This window comes from Talpa europaea (genome assembly GCF_964194135.1).
Source record: "Talpa europaea genome assembly, chromosome: 8".
NCBI lineage: Eukaryota > Metazoa > Chordata > Mammalia > Eulipotyphla > Talpidae > Talpa > Talpa europaea.
Window position 1 is genome coordinate 114,833,094 of NC_140075.1, and position 24,368 is coordinate 114,857,461.

General features: G+C 49.1%; 1 protein-coding gene across 8 annotated transcripts in view; it reads right to left on the reverse strand.

Moving 5' to 3' along the window:
- Nucleotides 1-3,305: 3,305 nt before the first annotated feature.
- EML1 (EMAP like 1) overlaps nt 3,306-24,368 on the reverse strand; it is a gene marked incomplete at both ends in the record, with an annotated part of 134,765 nt that continues 113,702 nt past the window's right edge. For 7 of the 8 annotated variants that reach the window (XM_084240675.1, XM_084240670.1, XM_084240673.1 and 4 more), the window contains 10 exons: nt 3,306-3,431; nt 3,991-4,121; nt 7,214-7,309; nt 8,564-8,651; nt 8,760-8,857; nt 17,869-17,957; nt 20,029-20,096; nt 21,633-21,764; nt 22,016-22,141; nt 23,906-24,060. In XM_084240675.1, coding sequence (XP_084096801.1) covers nt 3,306-3,431; nt 3,991-4,121; nt 7,214-7,309; nt 8,564-8,651; nt 8,760-8,857; nt 17,869-17,957; nt 20,029-20,096; nt 21,633-21,764; nt 22,016-22,141; nt 23,906-24,060 — 1,109 coding nt within the window. The remainder of the gene's footprint in view (nt 3,432-3,990; nt 4,122-7,213; nt 7,310-8,563; nt 8,652-8,759; nt 8,858-17,868; nt 17,958-20,028; nt 20,097-21,632; nt 21,765-22,015; nt 22,142-23,905; nt 24,061-24,368) is intronic. The other variant, XM_084240674.1, reaches the window with a different exon arrangement.

A 24,368-nucleotide genomic window follows, 5' to 3' on the forward strand; every position in this document is an offset into this window, starting at 1 on the left:
TGTTTGATAGATATATGGGTTAAAAGAAGCAGCAGGAGGACCTCCCTGGAGGCTCAAGAGGTTAAGACACAACCTAGGAAGCTGTCCACAGCCTCTGCAGCACAAGTTCAATCCCCAGCCAGGGAGGTACCCACCTAACACAGCAGACCTCTCCTGACTCGCGTGCTGCTCCCTTCGGCAGTGTATTTCATTCAATCTGCCTGTTCTGCTCCCCACTCTGTCTCTGGTGTCTCACCCCTGCACCTCTGGTCTGTACCCCAGGTCTTGTATGCATAAATAAATCTTTAGGAAAAAAAAAAAGAATCAGCAGGAAGACCAGCCTGGAAGCAGTTTCTACCTTGCAAGGAGCACAGATTTCTCAGCTCATTTTCACAAAAAGCTATAGCCCCAGTTGTGCATCAGATGCCCCCCCCACCCCGCTGTGGCTCCAGGTGGCCTGGGGTTCTCCAGGGTTGCTGCTTCATGTGTTCTTTGGCCTCAAAGTCTTCATGGCGGAAGCCTGTTTCCAAATCACAGGAAAAAATGGCCAAATAATAACATGGGCTAATGCTGGGGGTCAGAAGCATGGAAAATGAGGAGCTGGGGAAGTTGCCTGGAGGCTTTGCAGCCTCACCCCCACTGTCAGGTACACCCCCACTGTTGGGTGCACCCCCTGCACCTCACATGAGGAATCAGAGGTCTCTGAAAGCCAGGACCCACCCCATGTCCTCCCCCCAATTCCAGCTGGCCCCAGAGACCCCCATGTGACCACACCTGCCCCCATGGATCCCCAACCTGGGTTCTCGCCCTCACTTGGGGGGCCCTCCCTACTACACCACATCTCCCACCCAGCACCTCGAATGCTAGGAAACTGGTGAAAAGCTCACCCGCTGTGGCTCGAGCCAGCCCAAGGCACTGCTGCAGGCCCTACCCGCTTGCTGTGGGGGGGGGGTCTGTCCTCTGCCTGGCCTGGGCCCCCTCCTGGTTTCCTCCCACCTATCAGGCAGCCCATGCTCCACCTGTCCTGGAATTCCAGAGCCCCCTCACCATCCCCCGAGGATCAGGGGCCCTTGAGGGCTTGACCAGCTCCCTGAAATCTGCACCCTCCCTGGCCCCGGCTCCGGCTCCGGCTCCGGCTCCGGCTCCAATGCCTACCTCCCTGGCCGAGCCTCCCGCACCTGCAGCCAGTTTCTGTTCTGAGCTTGTGCTTGCACTTGGAGATGGAAGAGGACCCTTCCCTCTTTAATCTTGCTATGGCCCGCTCTGCGTCCTCTGAAGCTGGCAGCACCCCCCCCTCTTTGCCATCAGCATGCCCGTCTGACTGGGGAGCACCAGGAGCCAGGCCTGATCATGTCCATTGCCCCAGGCCTGATGACATCACCCCTGAAACCTCTCGGGTGGTCCTTCTCCCCTCCGCGACTGCTTGCACCCAAGTCCTCATAATATCACCTCACCCAGATTCCAGTAACAGCCCTTCTCCTGGCATTCTCTGCGGCAGGCCAAGGGCTCAGGTGCCCATGGGCCACTGGATGAAGAGGCCTGGCCTCAGGTTGCCGGTCAACCCTGCTCTGGGGCCTCTCGCTGAGCAGGCTCCTGAGGGTTCTAGGTTTGTCTGCCTGATAGGTGGTGGGTGGGGGTGGGGGCCAGAGCGCACTGGGCTCAGGATTAGCAAACAATGAACATCTGCCTGTCCTTAAAGAATTTCATTTACCATGCAGGCAAGTGCGAAGGCAGCAGCAAGTTAATCCACACAAACTACAGTTTATATGTGCTAAGACAGATTACTTCTATTACTTATCATATTCATTGCTTATAATATATATTATAACCTAACTCATAGGTTCTATATATATGCTAGGAATAGACAGAAGCAGCAGATTTTGTAAGTCAATGACGGCTCCCTCTGCCTTCCCTGATCTGATTATTTCTGCAGTTTTGCCAGAATTTACATAACCCAGTAAACCAGCAAGGGGGATGTAATTAAGCAGAATCCTTCTGTTTTCTAGTCCACCAAGGACCCCACTTGCAAATGGCGGGGTGAGGAAAGGAACACCTGAACAGGAAACAGAATCTAGTGTGAATCGTATCTAATTTTAAATATTTTAATTCATATACTTTCATGAGTATAGGTCAATAAGAAATCCACTTTTGAGACTTCATTTCATTATAGAATATATTTGATAAGGATACATACAAACAGATCCGTCTTTAATACACACTATGGGCTGGAGTCCGGCCCTCCGTGGGGACCCTTCGGTGGGCCAGTCCTTGGGGCCGGCCAGCGCGTGGGGCCAGGTCGCCTGAGGCGGTGACATGCCTGGAACAAGTAAACCTTCATTTTTGTTTTTAAGTCCATCCATCACGCTTCTACTTGCAGGTCTGAGACACATCCCCCAATGTAAACACTTCCAATCCGCCCCGCCTGTGGGCACGCCCCGGCCTCCGCACCTCCGGCCGCAGGTGCACGGTACACTTAAGAGAGATCTTTTGACTTGGTCTACTTGGTCTTAAAATACAAAATTATAGTGTCCAAGAGCATAAAAGAGCAAAGCCTAGCCTGACGTGTTTATTATGAGTTGCTAACGTCCTAGACAAGTACAACACGGTCTCATGCCAATTCCTGTACAGGGGAGGCGGCTGCGTCTCCACCTTAGGGCGCAGCTCGTGCAGGGGAGGCCTGGCCGCCCAGAGCGGGGTCCTGTCCAGCTGAAGCACCGAAGGGCCTGTCTATACTGCTGCGATTCTTCAAACAATGAGGAGACTAATCGGCTTAACCCAAGAGGATACATCGGTTTCCTCCCTCCAGCCCAGAGGGAGGTGCGAGGGGAAGGCAGCGAGCTCACACTCACGCCCACCTGGGAGGCCGGTCAGCCCCCCCCCCCACCTGTCCTCTTGGGCCGGGCACCCCGCGACCACAGCTCGGTACTCCTCGCTGTCAGGGACACCCCAGGGACACCCGCCGCGGCCAGCGGGACGAGAAACAGCAGAGCCTGCCGCAGTATTTGAAAGGCATCCTGTGACCATTTTTGAAGGGTTCGTAGAAAAGTTACTAAGGACATACCAGTGACTCTTGTTGATGTCGCTGTAATGTAAACCTTGGCGTCTTTTTTCTATGAAATGTGTGTCATGGATCTCCCCCCCCACCACCCCAGAGGGAACCCTGCCGGGCCCCCCTGCTGGGCTGCTCGGGATGCACTAAGCTAAGGTAAGCGGTAGGGGCAGAGTTTTCCTGAGGATTGTAAGAACGAGACAGAAATCACAGTGACAGCGAGGGGCCGGCAGCCGGGCCGTCCTCAGCCTGTTCTGCTCCAGGTTCTTGCCCAGGACTAGATGACCCGCCACTGCATGATGCTCGTGTCTTTGCCGCCCGTGGAGATGAGGTGGCTGTCGTCACAGAGGAAGTCGACACTGGTGACGTGACTGCTGTGCCCACTGTAGACGTGGCTGGGAGCCTGGGGAGGATGACAGAGGAGCTGATGGCTGGAAATTGCTGGAATTCTATACCTACTCTTGCACAGACACAGGTGGGTACAGCTCCCCCCGCCCCCCACACCCCCGAGGCCTGCCTCCCTCACATGGAGAATCCTGGCCTGGTGGGCGACAGACAGGAGCAAATGACCACCCTGGGCTGGGACTGTCACTGCCAGTGACAGCCCCCGGGGCAGAGGGCTGGTGGGGGGCATGGTGGCCCAGGGGGCTAACCACACTCTGGAGGGCGAAGATGGGGCCCTCCTCAAGGAAGGAGGACCAGGTCCCAGAAGGGTGAGGAAGGACGTGCTGGCCACGGGTGCTGCTCAGCAGGGCTGGAGCAGCGGGAGTGAGGTGGAGAGGGGATGCAGGTCCTGGGGCTCCTTTGTAGGCCCTGAGAGGGTCAGGGCTTTCTGTGGAGAGCAACGAGGAGCCCCCAAAGGAGCGGGACCCCAGCACATTTCGGGGCGATTACCAAACAGCCAGTTCAGGCTGGAAGGGTGCACCCCATAATAGGTGAGGTCAGAGAAGACAACCCCTTACCCGGAACTGCGAGCAGGGATAAGAGAAGAGGTGCACTTTGCCAAAGTCGTCCCCTGTCGACAGGAGTTTCTTCTCTTGGGCCCGACAGACGGCGTTGATATCGGTTCCATCTGAGCCTTCCGGCCACACTCCTAAAACAAACACATGAACACAGCACTGGACGTGCCTGTAAAAGGGGCCACACCACACGGACTGGTGGTCGAGCTCTTGGGAAAATAAAATCACCTTATGTCTAAGGCTTTTGAAGCCAGAACCAGAGGAAGGCTTTGCCCTTGCTCCAGCCTCTCCCTGGATCATCATTCCAGGCAGTCCTAGAAAACCTTTGATGCAGAGTAACAAAGACAGGCTCACTGGCTGCCCACCTTTTTTAAGGCTCCTTCTGCAGCAGAGAGCCAGAACCCCTGGGAGATAATGGTTTCCATTATCTCCAAAGCATCTAATGGAAAACTGACTAGTACTCAAGCCTGTAGTTTCCTGTTCTTTACCTGGGGTAACTCTTCACATATGAGAGGCTCTCCAAAGGCCTTTTTAACCCTGCATCTGAGTGTATCTTTGGTGTCAGCTCTTTGTGGATGCTGCTTGCCTGCTGGTACCCAGCAGGTGTGGGATCTGCTTGTTGTGGGTCTGGGACATGGTCTCGGGAATGGTGCCTCCTGACCACCTCTCCGGAAAACCCTTTTTGATTCCGGTAACTTCAGATATGATAGAACTGGATACATACCAGTTTCTCAAATGGCAGCTCTGGTGTAAATCCAGGGGTCCCAGCATTTAACACCAGCAAACTGTCAACTGTCACTCTAAAAAGATTTGTGAATTTCAACTGACTACTGATGTAGGTCTTATGTAAAGAGATAATAAATATTGCCTTTTCTTTTTTATTCTACTAAATTGTGGCAATTATTTTTGATCATTTAAGAATCTGTTCTAAAGCTGAACTTTGAAGTGAAATAGTTTAAGAACCAAAAAAGAGATAATAACTCTATCATAACTATCACAGACCTCTGCTTTATGATACTAATCCACTCTTCAGATGCTACTGGATAGTGAAAATATCATAATGTTGATCCACCAGTACACTGGCAGGTCCCGCGTGTGTGCGCCTAACCTCAGCTGGTCCTCCCCAGATCCCCTGAGTGTGAACCCTAGTTCTCTGAGGGGCCCCTTTTCTTTTCCAACAAGATGAAAGAGACCATCATGAACCAGGAGAAACTCGCCATGTGGCAGGCACATGTGCAAGTTGGCGGGAAAGGTGCTGTTTTTAGAGAGAAGAGGGTGGTTCACGGGCAGCTGAGCAAATGGTAAGGAACTCGGTTCTCCTTACAGAAGCATCTCTGGTATTGAAGAGGTGAATGTGCTCACAGGCCAAGACCACAGACCCGCTGAAGGGAGGCGCCTCTGACACGCCCCCCTCACAGGCCACTGAACAGCAGCACCCCAGCCTCCTCAACAGCCTGCAGCAGGGAGTCTGGCCAGTTCAGGAGACTGGCTGACGCTCTGTCCAAACCGCTTGGGGAGGGAAAAGCATCGCTTGCGGCTGGAGAGGAGGGTGAGGATGAAGTTTCAGATCCTGTGGAAAATTCTGACGAGCCTTCCAAAAATGAAACAAGCTACAGTGAATCAACTTCTGAAGGTCAAGCGCGAAGGTTCTGGCAGCTGCTATTTTACACGATGACTGCTTTTAAAAATTTTGTTCATGGATCTGATAAAATCTAGATCTCTAAGCTTGAGCCCTTTGACACTGCAGTGCATTGTAGGTTTTGCTTATACACAATTCATTCTCGGCAGCTAAGTAAGTGGAAGAAACCTGGGGCTGACGTTTGAAACAGGTCAGTATTCTTTGCCTTGTAGCAGCTTTATTTTTTATTTATTTATTTATTCATTTATTTATTTGTAAAGATTTATTTATTTATTTATACAAGCACTGGGTACAGTCAGAAGTACGGGAGGGTGAGAGAATTCACCAGAGCCAGAGCGGGGATCAGAATAGGCAGACTGATGAAGTACACTGCTGAGGGGAGCAGCGGGCGCGGCAAGAGAGGTCTGTGTGCCACGTGGGACCCTTGCCAGCAGTCGGGGATCAAACCGGCGCTGCAGAGGCTGCGGGCAGCTTCACAACCCAGCACTCAACTGCTGCGCCACCAGGAAGGCCCAGCTTTGTTTTTTATTTCATTGACACTGATTTTTATGCAGAAAGAAAGTGGTTATAGAAAGCTAATTTGTTATAGAAAGCTAATCATGGCATGACTGATAATTTTTGGTGGAATTTGATGAGAGATTTTAAATGACAGTAAAATGTAAAAAAATACATTGCCGTCATATAATTTGTTCTAAAACGTCATAATTTGAAAAGTTCAGCACAGTCCATGTCTGACTGTGATTTACACAATAAACAACAAAAGTACTGAGAAATTTTCATTTTTATTAACATTAAAAGGATAAAATAAAAAATTAGTAACTTGGAAAAGTTTTCTCAAAATCACTTGAAGTTTGCTAATGGAGGGGGGTGGGAAAGACCAAAGTCTTGTACCAACTCACTAACTTTTACACTACCATTGTGCTTTTTTTAAAAAAACAAATTTCTTATTTCAATTTAATAATTTTTTTTTTCTAATTAAGTGCTTAGGACCCAGGGTTACAGTTTAGCATAATATTTTTATGTAACTCAACAACCACCACTTGTTCCAAAAGGACACAGGAGGAATAAAAACCAACACATTCTCTACTAAGAAGAGCCGTGGCCCAGGAAGAGGAAGGAGCCTCAGGCGGGACGTCTGAGATGGGAGCTGTGCCCATGGCCCTTCCCGGCAGCCCCAGGTGGTCAGGCTGATGGCAACTGTACTGGGCACGTTAAATTGTCAAGTGACTGACATTTTTATGGGACATTTTACGGGACAGATGCATCATAAGCATGACTGCAGGGTGGGGTGGTCATAAAGTGGGCATCTGCCGTAAGTTGTCTAAGAGCTGACCCCATAGTACGTCTGACACAACCCTGTGTGGGAAGATTCTAGAGAATTATCTCAGGATCCATTTTGCTCAATAGGCAAGGGTTAAGTCCACTTTCTGGTCCTTCTCGGGGCAAGCCCTTCCATCCCCCGGTTGCTGCAGGGAGAGTGCCTTGGGCAGGGGCCCCAAGGCGACAGTGCAGTTTGACCAAACTTGGTGACTCTGAGATTCCCTAACCATGCGAGAAATAGCCTAAAGTGGATAGCAAATGACTTACCAAAGACGTGGAATCCCAAAGTGCAGGTGTACGTGGCCCACTCAATGTCTCTTGTGGTTTCCACACTTACGACTTGCTTACACGCTGAGGGGACCCCTGGGAAAGCCAAGGTCTGGGTTTAGTTCATGGGCCATGACTTGGGAGCCTTCACAGGCAGGCCCGCCACCTGCAGAGTGCCGAGAGGGGGGCCCTTCCGCCTCCCAGCCCCAGGGAAGTGTGCTCACAGCTGGCACTGGAGCACAAGATGGGGATCTCTGTGGGGCCACCTGCTCTTCTGCTTTTCTTCCCACTTCCTTCTTTAGCTTCCTCGGGCTCTTAGGTGTCTACCTGCTCGCTGTCCCCCATGGAGCCTCTGAACGCATCTCATCCCAGCTGATAAGCTCCCCCAGCTGGAAAACATGCGCGCGTGCACACGCGCGCACACACACACACACACACACACACACACACACACACCCCAATTCCTTCAGCTCCCAGTTAGGGATGGAAACTCATGGAAACCAGCCATACCAGGGACCTCTGGTCTCCCAGATGATTTGCCAGCTCCCCAAATGGAGTATGAGACTGTGTCTGAGAAGAGTCTAGACCCAGGGGCTGTCCCTGAAAACCATCCCCTGCTTCAGGTGGGGAGGACCTTGAACAGGGTGAGGAGGTTCTGGAACATGTCATCTCCCCCTTTCCTCCAGCAGCCCTGCATGGCACTCACTCAGGTGGGCGTCCACCTCCCTGCCTTGGCTCTTGGTACCTATGAGCCTAGATTTCCTTGTCTATAAAATGGGATATGCTTGAATTTGTTGCAGATCACATGTGAAAATGTGGCCTCTTGCCCCGATCCCTGTGTTCCGTCCCAGGTTGGGCACCAGTAGGAGCTTGACCAATGTCTGAGGAAGCAGCACATGGCTGGTGGCCTGTGCTAATGGTCACCAGCCTTTATCATCCTCATTGCTCCTGGATCCTGCTGGACAGTTACTGGCCAGGGGGAGCTGGAAGAAAGGAGGGACTCCGAGGCTGCTATCCCCCCAGGGGGAGAGCCTGTGTGCTCTCTGGCTGCTTGGACTTCAGGTGTATCTCGACCCAGGGTGTCTCTCACTGTGACGACTCTCATTCTTGCCACATCCGCCCATTCCAGCCCCTCTTGTAAGGTCTGGCCTTCTCTTCCTTGGGGGCCCAAGGCTGGTTGGAACCCTAAGTATCTCAGTCTTGGGAGGGACTTGGGAGGTTGTCCAGCCCAGCCCATTTTTTTTTCCACAGAGGAGGAAAGGAAGTGGGTTCTGGTAGGAGGCCCCCTCATGGTCTCTGAGTGAATGTTCTATGTGATCTGAACCCAGACACCCCCTGGGAGCTACTCACAGTAAAGGATTTCATAGTCTCCGGAATTTGACACGAGGAATTGTGAGTTTACAGACCAGTCCAGGTGAGTAATGAAGCTGGAATGACCCTGGGAGGGGAACACATGGCAGTTTTGCTTGACTTACAAACTCCTGACTAATGCTTGACTCATGTACTGGAGTGACTGCTCACAGCATGGGAGGTGAAGGGCGCTTACCGAGCACTTGCCAACCCGCGCGTACTTCCTGCCGTTGTCACTGACTGCATAGATATAGATGCAGTTGTCGTGGGAGCCAATCGCCAAGAAATTCCCATCTATAAAAACATGACAGATGGCATGTCAATTGTTAAAAATAAACATTTTACAATTACAAGTATTAACACATTTGCCATCATCAATTGAGAATTATTAACAGATTAATTATTTCAATGAGAAAAACTTGCTTTGGAGTGAATCCTATCTCACTTCCAAAGTTATCTTTGAAAAGACACTGTTGATGGACAGTTTTGTTGGAAATAGGATTCTTGGTTGACGTTTTTTTCTTCTTCTAGCACTCTGAATATATCAACTTACTGTCTTTCAGTCTCAAAGATTTCTAAAGGGAAATGTTTCCGATTGAGGATCCTTTGTAAGTGATGATTTGCTTCTCCCTTGCTGCTTTCAAGATTCTCTTTTGTTTTTGTCTTTTGCAAGCTTGGTCATAATATGTCTTAGTGTGGGGCTCTGAGTTCATCTCACTTAGAGTTCCTTGAACTTCTTGGATGTTCATATTCATGTCTTTCACCAACTCGCAGTTTTCAGTCATTAGTTCTTCAAATGTTCTCTCTGTCCTTGTCTCTCTCTTTCCTCATCCTGAGAGTGCCATGGCACGCATCCTGGTTTGTTTTACGGCACTCTATAGGTCCCTTAGACTCTGTTCACTTTCCTTTAATTCTTTTCTTTCTGTTTCTCAGACTTGATAATATCCATTCTTTTGTCTTCAAGTTTGCTGACTCTTTCTTCTGCTTGTCCAGATTTGCCTTTGAATCCATGGCTCTTTTATCTACATTCACTTATAAACACATAAAACCAACTGTCTACCTGATATATCAAAACCAACCAGTTTTAGTTAATATGCTAAAGTAGGTATTGCCTATTTCTCAGGACCAACAGAGCAGTTTATCTCTTTGTAAACAATCCCCATCTTCCTGATAAAGCCCATAAGCTCTCTCAGAGACTATAAAATTCCTAAACTTATTCCACAAAAAGAAGCTGGTGTTTGATCCAAAAGAAAAATCAGCTGGAGAACTTATAAAGACAGAGTGCGAGAGTCCAGTTACCCAGAGGAGAAAGACAAGACTACAGCCAGTTTTGCTGGCTGCCTTCACACAGGTCTTAACCAAAGTCAAGAGTGTTCTCTTCGCGGGTATAACTTTTCTGCTGCTTAGACGAAGGAACTGATGTTCAATCTCTTGCCTAAGGTGACACAGCTAAGAGAGCGGCACAGCTGATCTGGGTTGTGTGAAGTGAGGGGATGAAAGTTGGTGCTCCAGGTGGAAGGGTGTCTGGCTGCTGTGTGTCCACCCTGCTTGTTACATGGGGCACTGTGATCTGTACTGGGAACAGCACAGGGTAGTGGTAGAATTCAGGTGGTGGGGATGTTGGGGGCATGGGGAGAGTGTGGCTGGTGCACTGTGGGGTCATAGTAGGTCTAATATCCAGGCAGCAGAGGTGGGATTTGAAGTTGGAAATGATGCAAGTGAATTGCAGGTTCTGATTCATTCTAATAAAAGCAGAAATACTCCACCTCTCTTAACAGAGTTGACTATAGTTTCAGGAAAACTTCATATGATGTTAGCTTCTTATCAGAAGACAAAATATCTCATAAGTGAAGAATACTTAATAAAATGTGACTGAAATAGTTATTAGATGGTCCATATAATTTCTCTGATTTGTGGTTCTCAGGGTACCAAAGAATCTCCCCACCCACTCTAGGTAATTCAAACACTTGTCCAGGGCCCTGCTTCACTGTTTGATTCCTGGAAGGTACCAGTAATTCTGGAACTCTCTGAACCTTTTTCTACCACCAAATGCAAGAAATAGATTAGCAGCTAATACTGGCCCTCCCACTGGTGCCACATAGTCAAGAAATTCAGACAGCAGCTTAACTTTATGATGTAACTGCTCAGCCCTCGCCCCCTACATGCTTTGCAGCAATCTTAAAGAGGTTTCATGAAGCAGTCTCATTTTATCCTGAAGCTCAATTCCATACAGTCTGGCTGTGGCAATGAACCAATGTCCACTTATGCCACTAAGTGCAAAGGCAGCATTTGCCCATGGTCAGGGGCCTAGAAGCTATGGTTCATTGGTCCTCCTGAAAGGTCAGCATGACCCACAAAGCTCAACAACCACTAGCTTTTCCTCTAGCAGCTAGCACAACTTTCCTGAGATTGAGGGAGTGACACCCCTCTACTTAGCACAGCACAGCTTAGGGAGCTGTGGGAAGGTGGGCTGCACATCTAGGCTGCTATTGGCAGCAGTCTCCTGGAACTCCAGATCAATAGCAGCCTATGTTCTGATATCTGAGGCTTTAAAAAAAAAAACCTAAAATCTGTAAATACTTAATCAAAATACACTCACACTACAGTGAGTGTTAGAGTTCATGCACCAGAATAATCTTGTCTGCAACCAGAATACTTATACTATTGATCACACTCTGCTGTGTATCCAGTCAGCTGCACTGTATAGCTTGTGCTCATGCAAATAATACTGACTGTTAGTCTGTATCAGATCCCATGTTAAGTGCCAGGCATAGAGTGAACCAAATGGAGTCATGCCATTGTGGGTCTGGGGTCATTTCTTGAGGACTGGAGCCACTATCACTGCCACTGCCAATGACAGCATTGCATCATCAATGGCATCACACGATGTGCCACTCCTCAAAGAGCACAGTCACACCTCTTTCAGTTGAGCTTCACAAAAACCTGCTTTCTGCATTGTCAAGGGTCACCCGGCTTACGAAGAACGGGCACTGGATTCAAATGCAGGTTGACCTAATTTAGCACAGAGTTAACACCTTTGAAGCCTCCAGTAATGACTGTAAAGCCCAAGGGGCAGGATTCTAGGTAAAAAGAGCTCTCCAGTCTCCAGGGAATTGTCATTAGTGTAGCTAACGAGGAATGGAAATAAATATACTCCCAAAGGACACTCTCAGGTTAGCAGGAGCTGACAGGTAAATGAGGACTTTCTAGGAAAAAGAGGCTGTAGATGAGGACTCTTGTAAGTAGCAGAGGTTCAAAATAACCAAGAAAACAATGACAAACACATAAGGGGACGCAGAATACTGGGTGGCAATGAAAGAAGAAATACGGTATTGAATGTCAAGCACGCAATGCATTGTGAGTTGGGGATGCTCTTTCTCGACAAGGAGGAATGCTCTCAGGATGCCTGTGCAGGTGTCCATTTATGGTGAGAAGTTATGAACTTTGCTCAGGCACAAGGAAAAAGCATCCAAAAGGGGTTGCACCTTCTCCGAGGCTACCTCCAGAGATCACAGACACAGCCCTGCCGTGAGGCAGACATGACCGTGAAGCAGCTTATAAAACAGCAGATTCCACACAGAGGCAGCTCAGTCATGGCCACATACTCTCAAGGGCCAAAACTGCTACTTCCAGGAGTGTTCACCAAATCACATGTCCTGTGCGTCACAGCAAAATAGTATTTCCTAAAACACAGTGTACAATGATCAGGCTTAGAGACAATGCCTGCCTGGCAGAATGAGCACTCCCAGCACACACTGTCAAAGGACACAGGGGTCAGCCTGAAGCAGCTTCCATGGGCCAATGACGGACAAACTGTTCCACCTGCTGTCACTGTCACAGATTGAAACACAGCAAATATATCTAAATTCATATTGGCGCCAACCTCTCCCTCTCTCCCCACAATTGATCACTGGTAAAGGGTACAGAGAATAAACCCATTACTTTGGAAATTAAGTAAATAAAGTGAAATAAATCAAGCATTTATTTTGACTTCATATACAAACTCTATCATCCTATTGGGCAATAAAATAGTATACTACCTGGATGGCAAAATAGTACATGAAGGGAAATGTCTCTCTCTTTTTTTTTTTTTTTGTGGGACCCTTGCCGGCGGCTGAGGAACGAACCAGCACTGCAGAGGCTGCGGGCAGCCTCGCAGCCCAGCGCTCAACCGCTGCACCACCAGGGGAGGCAAACAAGTGGGCAGCACTATTTGCTGTAGGGAAATGAGATGGTTGGCAAATCCTCTCCCTATAAGGTAATTATAAAGCTTTAAAAACTGTCAAAGCCAATCATTTCAGCACCTTGGCCAAAGATAAAACCATCTGAGAAGGCTTGCAAAACTGCTGAATTTCAGATGAGAAGAATAAGCCTGTGATGTCCTTGCCTGGGGCTGCTCTTGTGCCCTCCCACCAGCTCAGCTGGCACAGATGTTCTGCCAGGGAAAAGCAGGCTGTGAGGTTTAGCAGTTTTGTCCTCACGGTCAAAGGAGTTCCACTCAGTATGAAGCCCCGGTGACGCTGTCAATGGAAGTGACAATCTCCAGGGAAATTGAATGGGGAGGGCTGATGGCTCTGCTAGTCTACAGCTGTGCTCATGGTTGGAGCGGGCAGATTTCTGGCTGATGGGAGGCTGTGTGTGTGCACGGTGCAGGCAAGGGAGGATGCTTGTTATCCACACATTGCTAACTAAACTGAGGCTTCACACAGAGAAATGCAGAAGGGCCAGAGGAAAGTCAAAGGCAGGGCAGACTTGGAAGTGGCCTTAACTTTGAATGCACTCTTCAACCTTCACCCACATCCACTGCGACAGGATGGAAGCCTTCCTGGCCCGAGGTGCTTGAGCATAACCTCTGTCCATTCAGGTATTCAAGACACACAAAGCAAAAACTGGTCCAGTCAAAAAGAGAAATCAACCACTCAATAGTAACTGTTGGCGATTTCAGTATCTCACTTGCAACAACTGATAGGGCAATTGGAAAATCAGCAAGGATACAGGTGAATTGAATGACACTATCAATCAACTTGGAACAATATCAGTAATCTACTTTTCTGTTTTTGACATATATGTAACACTCTACCCAAGGTGGCAGAACACACATCCTTCTCAAATGTACATGGAATGTTCTTCAGGATAGACCATCGGCTATGTCACAAAACAAGTCTCAATGAATTTAAAATTACTAAAGTCATACGAAATATGTCTTATGATCACAATGAAGTTAAATTAGAAAACAATAACAGGAAGGAGTATGGGAAATCCAAACATTTTGAGTAAACAGTAGAGTTCTAAATAACCAATAGGCCAAAGAAGAAATTATCAAGGAAATTATATATTTTGAAATAAATGAAGATACAACATTTTAAAATGTATGGGATGTGGCTAAGGCAGTTTAAGGGGCAATTTATAGCTCCAAACTTCTATGCCAGAAAAGGTCTCCAATAGCCTAAGCTTCCACCCTAAGAAACTAAAGATGAAGAGCCAACAAATCAGGTAGAGGAGAGGAAATAAGAAAGATCAGAAAAATAACAGAAAAAATCAACAAAACCAAAAAGATGGTTCTTTGAAAAGATCAATAAAATTGACAAATCATTAGGCAGATTAACCAAGAAAAGCTGAGAAAAGACACAAGTTATCAAAATCAAGAATGAAAGAGGGGATCTCACCACTACTTCAAAAAATTACAGGGATTATAAGAAAGTATTATAAACAATTTTATTCCAACCAATCAGACAACTTAGATAAAATAGACAAATCACCAAAACTAACTCAAGAAGTAGAAAATTTGACTAAACTCACAAGTAGAGAAATTAAATGAGTAATTAGAAACTTTCCAACAAAGAAAAGCCCAAAAGTTTCACTGAATTCACATGAATTCTATCAAACATTTAATAAAAAAAAATACCAATCTTTCACAAACTCTTTCAGAAGATAACTTCCCAACTTAATCTAAAGGTCAGTAGAACTCTACTAAGCCAGATAAAACTATCATGAGGCAAGAAAATTACAGGCAATATCCCTCATGAATTTAGATGCAAAAATCCTTAAGAGAATATTAACAAATGGAATCTAGCAATATATAAGAAGGGCTATAAGCCACATCCAAGAGAGATTTACCCCAGGAATGAAAAATTGGTTTAATATCTGAAAATTAGCATAATATACCATGTCAGTAAAATAAAGGCTAAAAACCATACAATCACATCAAACAGATGCAGAAAAAGCATTTGACAAACCCTGATTCCATTGAGGATAAAAACCCTAAACAATCTGGGAACAGAAGGCAACTTCCCCAGCATGGCAAAGGACATGTGAGCTCATAATGGTGAATGTCTGGATGCTTTTCCTCCTAAGACAGGGCCAAGACAAGGACCTGTCACTCTTGCCATTTCTGTTCAATGTTATATTGCAGGTGGTGGCTAATGTAACCAGGAAGAAAATAATTAAAGGCACCTGGATTGGAAAAGCAGCAGCAAAACCGTGTTTATTTGCAGATGACATGATCCGACATGAAGAAAATCCTAAGGATTATAGACACACACCCACCCTTAAAACTAATCTGAAAAAAAGACTCAGAAAGGTCACAGGATATAAAAATCCTTGTGCAAAAATAAATTTTATTTTATTTATCTATCAACACATTAACATTGTAGGAAAAAAAGAAGAAAACTATTCCATTCATAATGGAATTAAAAAGCAGCTTATAAATAACTCAGCAAAGGAAGGGCACTAAGAACCATAAAACATCACTGAGAAAAATTGAAGCTTGAGATACTAAAAAATAAAGAGGTACTACTATATCTCTACTAAATATAGGAAATGGACAGGCAAACTACATTCAAGGATTAGAAGACTCAATTTTGTCAAGTAGCAATTCTCCTCATATTAATCTATAAATTCAATGTACATACTATTAAAATTCTGGTAGGTTTTTCAAATTAGAAGTTGACTAGTTGACTCTAAAATTTAAAGTGGTTGGGCCTCCCTGGTGGCACATGGGGTTAAGCACAGCACTGTGAAGCAATCTGCAGCCTCTGCAGCATGTGTTCGATACCCGGCCAGCCAGGGAGCTACCCACATGGCGCAGCAGACCTCTCCTGTCTCGCCTGCTGCTCCCCTCAGCAGTGTATTTCAGTCAGTCTGCCTGTTCTGTTCCCCACTCTGTCTCTGGTGGGTCCTCTCACCCCCCACATCTCTGGTCTGTACCCCAGTTCTTGTATGTATAAATAAATAAATCTTAAAAAAGAAAAAAAAATTTAAGTGGCAAGGACCTGAGGTAGTCAATACCAATGAAAAAGGACAAGAAGGTTTCAAAACTTACTCTAAACTCACTGCAAGCAAGACTGAGGCACAGCACAAGTATAAAGGCATGTGAATGGTTAGAGTGCAGAAATGAAGGTTAGAGTCTGGAAATAAGCTTTGATATTTATGGTCAAATGACTTCTGATGAAAGTACTAGTAAGATCATCTAATAGGGCACGATTGCCTTTTTGACAAAAGGTGCTGAGACAAATGGACATCTACATGCAGAAATGTAGATTCTCACCTTTCACCATCCACAAGAATGAACTCCCAATGGATCACAGACACACATGGATCACAGACCTATTAAAATAACCCTTTTAAAGAAAGCATAGGAGAAAACATTCTTTTTTTTTTTAATTTTTTTTTTTATAGAGGCATGTTTATTTATTTGTTTGCTTGTTTGTTTGTTTGTTTATACATGCACTGGGTACAGTCAGAAGTGCGGGAGGGTGAGAGAATTCACCAGAGCCAGAGGGGGGAGCAGAGCAGGCAGAAGGACCGAAGTACACTGCTGAGGGGAGCAGCGGGCGGCAGGAGAGGTCTGCGCGCCACGTGGGACCCTCCTCCAGTGGCCGGGGAGCAGCCGGGGATTGAACCGGCGCCACAGAGGCTGCGGGCAGCTTTGCAACCCAGCGCTCAACCACTGCGCCACCGGGGAGGCCCATGGAGAAAATATTCTTAACCTTGGCTTTGACATCAACGAAACAGTGATAAACTGGACTCCATCAAAATTAAAAGCTTGCACTTAAAAGACATGTTAAGAACATGGAAAGATAAACCATACACTGGGAGAAAATATTTGAAAATCACATATCAGGATAAGGAATTTATGTATAGAATATGTAAAGAGTTCTTACAACTCAATAGTAAGACAAAAAATACAATTAAAAACTGGGAAAAAAATTAAAGAGATTTCATCAAAGAAGATAAAAGAATAACTAAAAGGCACATGAAAAGATGCTTGGCATGTGTGATTACCATCAGGGAAATGCCAATTCAAAACCACAATGAGATATCACTACACCTGTGTCAGGATGGTTGTAGTGAAAAAGACAATAACTAGAGTTGGTGAAGAACCCTCACACATCACTGATAAAAATAGTACAGCCACTCTGGAAAGCAGTTTGGTAGTTTCATAAAACAAATTTATCATACAATCTACCAATTCCTAGCAATTTACCCAAAGGAAATTGAAACAAATGCCTACAAAAGGACATATGTTCACTGCAGCATGATTCATAACTGTTAAAAGCCAGAAACGATCCAAGTATTGATTACCTAATGAATGGACAAACAAAATATGGTATGTCCATAAAGTGGAATACTATCCAGTAGTGAAAAATGAACAAACTACTAATACAGGCACAATAACATAATCTCAGGAACGTTACTCTAAGTAAAAGAAGTCAGACATAATAGGCTATGGATCCCACTGATAGTCAGAAAAGGCAATTTTGAGACAGAACAGATCGAGGGTTGCCAAGGGCTGGGGTAGGAATGAAGATGTGTTACAAAGGGCAGGAGGGGACTTTGTGTTGGGGGGGTAGGTGATGGAAAAGTCCCAAAGCTGGATTATGGTGATAGCTGTACAACTCTAGTGAACATTATAAATGGACTCATTTATAATGAGTCAATTATTGCATATAAATGACCTGAATAAAGCTGTTAAAAAAGCGCTCATCTTTCTCAAGATATATGCAGTGATGTCACCAGATGAGAGCCTCATGGGGAGGGAGCTGCTTCAAAATAACCCGGAGCACGTGAGCTGGACGGGCTGAGCTGAGCGTTCTTGCAGCTGGTGATGGGCACGTGGGCCTGCATTTGGCTCTGCTAATTTTGTCTGTGCTTGAAATTTTCCATAATAAAAGTTAAACACACACAGGGGGTGACCCAGAGGAGGGGAGGGCCCAGATACCACGCTGATGGGCACGGCTGGGCTACATTCCCTTGGGCCCTGGGCAGACCCTGGTGGCCGGGCTGCGGGCAGGGCCGCTTCCCACCTGGAGAGTAGCGCATCACCGAGAGCTGCTCGTTGCCGTCCGTGTGCACGGTCACCAGGTCTGTCGTTTCAGTGTCAAACACGAACCACCTGCCAACAGCAAAGGACAAGAGGCAGTTTAATGAGCAAAGACGAGGCTGAAGACAGCTGGACTGTTAAAAACAATTCATCTGAGGACTTACTACTGTGTTTGCATAAGGACACTTGCTCCCAGCTCTCTCATTTAAACTTCCGACACGGGAGCATCTAAAGAAAGCCGCGGTGCGCGGCCCTCGACTACAGGGCGGTGCGGGCTCCTCAGTGTCTGCTCAGTCCCTTGTGTGCAGAAGGGAAGAGGCAGCAGAGGGGCCCCTGAGGGGGCTTCCCCAGGGGCAGCGGGAAGGGCCACCTCGGGTGGGGTCCTCCTGGGCAGGCAGAGGGGAGGACAGAGCAGAGGCAAGGCGAGTGGAGGCTGGGCTTTGAATTTAGCCTCTCTGAGCTCAGTTTTTGCAGTTGTAAATGGGGACCAGGCCCTGGGCTCCTGCATGGGCTCAGTGTAGACGTGTCCACATGGGCGTGGAGGTGCTCCAGGTCCTGGTACAAGGCCCACCTCTACCAAGGCGTGGGGTTGGAAAGGGGAGGCGATGGAGCGAGTGAGAATTCCTGCCCGTGCTCTCAGGGGGTGGTAGGGGGGAGATCCCAGGTGCTCAGGGGCTAGAAGGAATGGGGGCTCCCTCCTGCTGTCAACTCGAACCCAGATGTGACCCCCACGCATGTCCACTGGCTCCTCGCCTTCCAGCAGGGCCCTAACACCACCCTACTTGGCACCAGCTGGCACCCCCATCCCCTCGGACTGGGGCACTCAGCTTCGATTCCCGACAGCTCAACGGCCACTCACAGCTCACGTGCTGCTTAACTGGGGCCAGAAGATAAGCACCCGAGAGGAGGGCTGACCAGGCTGCGGGTGCAATGGGGAGGCACTAGTCACACGCTCCATCTCTTTCGCCCAGAGGACACTGTCTGGGGCTCCTAGCAGCCTGGCATTGTTGCCCTTCAACACACACAGCACGGAGGTGATGGCGGCAACTGGGTCAGCCCCTCATCGGGGTCGCTAAGTTTAAAGCTTCTGCCTCTCCATGAGAGATAAGTTGTGTGTATGCACGAGAGGAGCTGGTGCACACGTGAGGAGTTGGGTGCATGTGTGTGAGGAGTCAGGTGCACACATATGAGGAGTCGGGTACACATGTGTGAGGAGTCAGATGCATGTGTTGAGGAGTTGGGTGCACACACGTGAGGAGTCACGTGCACACATGTGAGGAGTCGGATGCATGCATGTGAGAAGTCAGGTACACGTGTGTGGCAAGGCAAACATGTCCGTGAACAACTCTGCTGTGTGTGTGGGCCCAGCTCTCCCAGCTACTGCGACCGGCCAAGGCTGCTCTCTCTTTACACACCCCCCACAGCCATAACTTTCAGAACAGTGAGTTCTGAAAGGAAGGGCGGGCGGACACCGCCAACAGTGCATAGACGAGAGCCCAGCAGGTGCGCGCACCATGACTGGAACAGCCCCCACTGCGCACCATGACTAGAACGGCCCTCGCCACCCGCCCGGCACCACAGAGGCTGGGCACCTGCAGTGTTTGTCCCCTGCCCCAGCAGTGCCCACAGCCTGGTGGAGAACTGGGTCTGTTTTTTGGCCACGGAGCCAGGCAAGGCTTTGCTGGAGATGCACGCGGGAGGTGGCAGAGTGACAGAGGTCGTCTGGGTGTGAAGAAGGAACACGCTGAGGCAGATAGCAGGCGGGCCCAGCGCAGACAGCTGCCCGCAGATCAGTGCCCGCTACCCGTTCTGGGTCTGAGGCTTGGCACCCAGCATTTTCAGAGTGCAGAAAGGGCAGCAGAAAAGCATTTTTAAGTTCTCAGCACTTTGAAATGCTTTCTTGCCTGATTCCAAGGGGTCTGAGGACTCTCAGAAGCTCCTGAAACATGGGGTGGGGGGGCCCCTTCAGAAGAGGGACCCAGAGCTAGGCTCCGATTTTCCCCAGGTCCAGAAAGGGAATGACCAGTTTTGACTTAATTCTTGAGTGATTTGCCGCTGAGAGGTGCAGCCGAGTGCTAAGGGGGTCCCCAAGAAACACCCACACGAGTCTGGGCCAGGGAGCCAGTCCGGGCCGAGCACTCACCTCCCAGTCAGTGTTCCGACTGCAACCACAGACCCTGAAGGATGAAAACCAGAAGACTGAGCTGGATCCTAAAATATTTTAAAGGAAGTGTAAATGGATGGTCAGACACGGCACAGCACATAAAACACACACAGAGCAGCGCCATCCCGGGGCCACCCGGTCCATGAAAACACCTTTTTCCCCAGAGAGGAAAATGCTCCCCGCTTGGATGTAGGTGACATTTCAGGAACCCTAAACGTTCATCCTTGCAGGAGTTTGTCATGGGCCTGAGCCCCCTCACAGCCACAGGGATCAGTCGTTCCAGCAGGACGTGGCCCGCCCAGGCTGGAGGCCAAGCCCTGTGCTGAGAGCCGGCCTGAGTGTGTGCTGGTTGGGCCTGGGGGCAGGACTGCTGTGCCCAGCCCCTTAGATGGGCATCGGGCGCTGACTGGGCAGGAAACCACGGCAGCCTGGAGGGCTCTCAGAGGGTGGGGCATGCCCCAGTGTCCACCTGGTGGCCACCTGCGTCCACGACCAGCTCCGACACACAGTGGTCATGGCCCCAGGAAGTGGTGGCGACCAGCTGCAGGGTCAGGAGGGGGCAGTGGGAGGAGGCCATCGAGGAGAGAGGCTTCCTGGCAGAGGGCCGGGCACTGGGCCTTCCGGTCCAGGAAGGATTATCATTGGTGATGGTGGAAGTGGACGCACCAATATTTGGGGGGGGGGCAGCATTAAGGGGACAATAATGTGATCACAGAGGCGGAGGTGACGGTGGGAGAAGTGTGGGTTGGCAGGAAAGCAGGTGGGTTTCCGACGCGGGGTGTGAGGGGCTGGGGAGAGAGAGGGAGGGCGCTGTGAGGCGGCTGCCGGGCCGGATAAGGACCCAGTCACCGGGAAGCAGGTCACAGTGGAGGTCATTTTTTTCCTTTTGATACAAAGAGTGGCCCGATTGGTTCCATGTGTTTCAGACAGAACGTCAGCGGGCAGGAGTGTTAGGGTGGAGCAAAGTGAGGAGAGTGAATTGCAGGAGCCTGGAGGTCAGGGGAGGAAGCCTGAGAGACAAGCAGCTCTTCGGATGGCCTTGACCTTGTTGCTGTAAATATTTCTAAGTGGGGCTGGGCTGAAGCTCAGGCTGAAAGGGAACTCTGCCGAAACTGTTCTTGGAGACAACCCAAGGACCTCGCTCCTCTGAACCCCAACAGCTCATCATACGTGCCACCTGAGCTCCTGTCCCCAAGGCAAGGAGTGGTTGGCTCTGAAAGGAAGCTGGGTCTTTGCCCCCACACTCCTATCGGACAAAGGATGTCGTAGGAACAGGCCGTGGGTTCTCACTCAGCGCAAACCAGTCCAGCCGCTCCCCCCACCCCCTGTGAGGGTGCTGAGCATGCCAGCCTGCAGAGAGACTCAGGAACCCCGAAACCACTCGGGAAGGCTAACGCGCTGGTGAAAAATTCAACAGCAAACAGGATCATGGGGGGAGACCACTCGAGGCCTAATTTCAAGCAACACAATTCTAAAGAGAAACCATTTGCTTTGGACAATTTTCCCATCAAGTTGTTGCCAAAAAACTAAAGGGCCACATTGCAGATGAATCTTTCTAAGAACAATGCCATGGGCACGTCTACCTCTATCACTTTGTCCCAGACGGGCCGGTGCCCAGCTGCGTCCCAGAGAGTGGCGTGCCTGTCATGCCCACAGGTCAGGAACTGAGGTTTTGAGGCGTGGATGGCCAGTCCCCAGAGCTCATCAGTGTGACCCTATAAGGAAGCAAGACAAAGGGGGAGCTCCAAGACATCGCAGGCAACACACAGGAAGGGTGGGCCAGGGTGCAGCGCCCCCTGTGCTGGCTCACTTCAGTGTCTCTCTCTGCCCGAGTAACCTGTGGCCCCTGAAGCCTGGAAGCAGGGAGGTCATGGGAGTATGAGACGCAGGAATCACTGCCTCTTTGTAACGCGTTATTCTACCCTTCGTCAGAGGAGGTGTTCGGGCTTGCTGAGCCTGGACGCACCTGAGTAATGGGGGCAAAGTCCCCTGACAGCGTGCCCTGCAGAACAGAGTTCCTGGTGGTGCCTATCAAGATCACGTCACCTTTGCCCTCAGCCACCGTCCGGATGGGACCAAACTGTTCTGGAATCTGCATGGAAAAGGAGATAGAACATGCCATGAAGCCATGAGCGCTCTCACTGGAAAGCCTGCTCCGCGGTCAGGGACAGTGTGTGCGGGCGCCCTCAGATGCACATGTGTGACTGCGGGAGGAGAGTGACTGCCAGCAGGTGGCAAGAGGGCCAAACCCGAATCTTCCTTTTAAGACTCCAAATGCCTCATCTACCTTGAGGAATTAGCCAGTGTGAGGTGGTTAAAAACATACAGAATAAAGCATTTGTTCTTGACCAGATTAGAAATAAGGAACGCTGCCGTCTGCCCGCCTCATAGGACTGCCTGCAGCAGCCGCAGGCGGAGCCAGGAAGGGCAGACCCCGGCGCGATGTGAGCACCGAAATTCATTGTGACTTAGCCTGTGGGTTCTTCGGCAGTTTCAGACATGGAATTGTCTGAATATTCGGAAAAAACATTTCAAGCTACACCAGCTGAGAACCATTTACTGTGAAAAAATAAACAGAGGTGCGTGCTCTTCCTTAAAGGAACAAAACCCACTACGAGGCCCTGGCGAGCGGCTGCAGCCTGCTTCTCACAGACCTTCTGCCGCCCAGTGGCTGGCTGGCACAGATTTGAGAAAAGCTGTGCCCGCCCTGCCAACAAAGAGGAACCACAGGCCCTAAGAGAGGGGGAGTCTTCTCTGAAACTGGAGGAACCTTTGGGGCTTTTGTGTGACTGAAATTTCCCACGGTATACATTCACCCGAAGGCTGGTCAAACCTTAGGATATAAAATGCCACCATGATTAAATTTCTCCGTGAAAGGGGGAGTGGTTCCCAAGGCCCAGGCACAGGCCTCCCTTCACCAGCACAATAGCCGACAGGAGATTTCAGGCTGCTCCCCGGGCGCCTGCTTTCTGGTGAAGCTGTCACAAGAGGGTACACCTGACTTGGAAGCTGGGAAAGTTCTCCACGTGTCCAGTCTCTGCTAGGAAGACCACAAACCTCAGATGGTGCTGGCCTCACTACCTGTCTACCTGGATTTCTGGGGCCTGAAGGGATACGGATTTCCCCGCTGCTCCTCCTGGGGCCCAGGGCTGCTGACCAAGTGGGAAGGAAGTGGACTTGGGGCACTTGGGGAGGCTGCAGAGACACCAGCCACCTGCGAGAGATCCTCAGAGAGGGGTAGTCCAGGATGCTCAGAGCAGCACGCCGGAAATCAAAGCGACCAAGGAGGACGGATTTTAACAGTGACTCAAATGTGGGTAACATTCCCTTGGGGACAAATGTATTCTAAATGTGAAATGTGTCACAACCCCAAATTTTATTTTATTTTATTAAGGATTTATTTATTTAGGCATACAAGAGCTGGGGTACAGGCCAGAAGTACAGGGGTTGAGAAAATTCACCAGAGACAGAATGGGGAACAGAACAGGCAGTTTGACTGAAATACACTGCTGAGGGGAGCAAGTGATGAGACAGGAGAGGTCTGCTGCGCCATGTGGGTTGCTCCCTGGCTGGCCGCAGTTCGAACTTGCACTGCAGAGGCTGCTGACAGCTTCACAGGCTGCGTCCTAACCCCTTGCACCATCAGGGAGGCCCAACCCCAAATTTTAGAAACCGCATTCTGCAATAATAGTTATTCCTTAAACTGCCTCCAGGGTTTTAATAAAATGTTACTCACTTAATAACAGTGTATCTAAATAACTCTCAAAACTGTAAAGATTTCAAACTGAGCGGGAAACTGGTTAGAATGACGGTTTAAGGTTGAAAATGCATTTCAATAGCTCGCGTGCAGTCTTACCTCAGTTTTATGAAGTTTTTGATAGTTTCCGTTCCACGAAATGAGCTTCCGGTCCTTCCCTCCTCCTGACACCAGGGTGCCGTCCCGTAACATACAAAGTGCAAAAATTCCCCCCTCGTGGGCCCCCTGGATGGCATAGTTTATTCGGTTCGTACCTGAACAGACCAAGAAAATATCCCTTAGGCCGTGACCCAGAGGCCACCCGCCAGCTCTCTGGGCTGTTCTCACACACGTTGGGAGGACATGGCCACCATGTGAGCCTGCAGGGACCAGATCGCCAGTTCCCAGGCTCCTGACAAGTACAGCCTGGGGGAACTTGCCAACCCAGAGTACAGAAGGGCCCACATGCCACGGACCTGTCTCCACGCCAGCCTGCCCTTTCTTCACCCTCAGGATCGCTCAGGGACATGAAACAAGGTAGAAAGCACCTCAGCCCGGAGCAGAGGACAGTGTCTCATTCCGA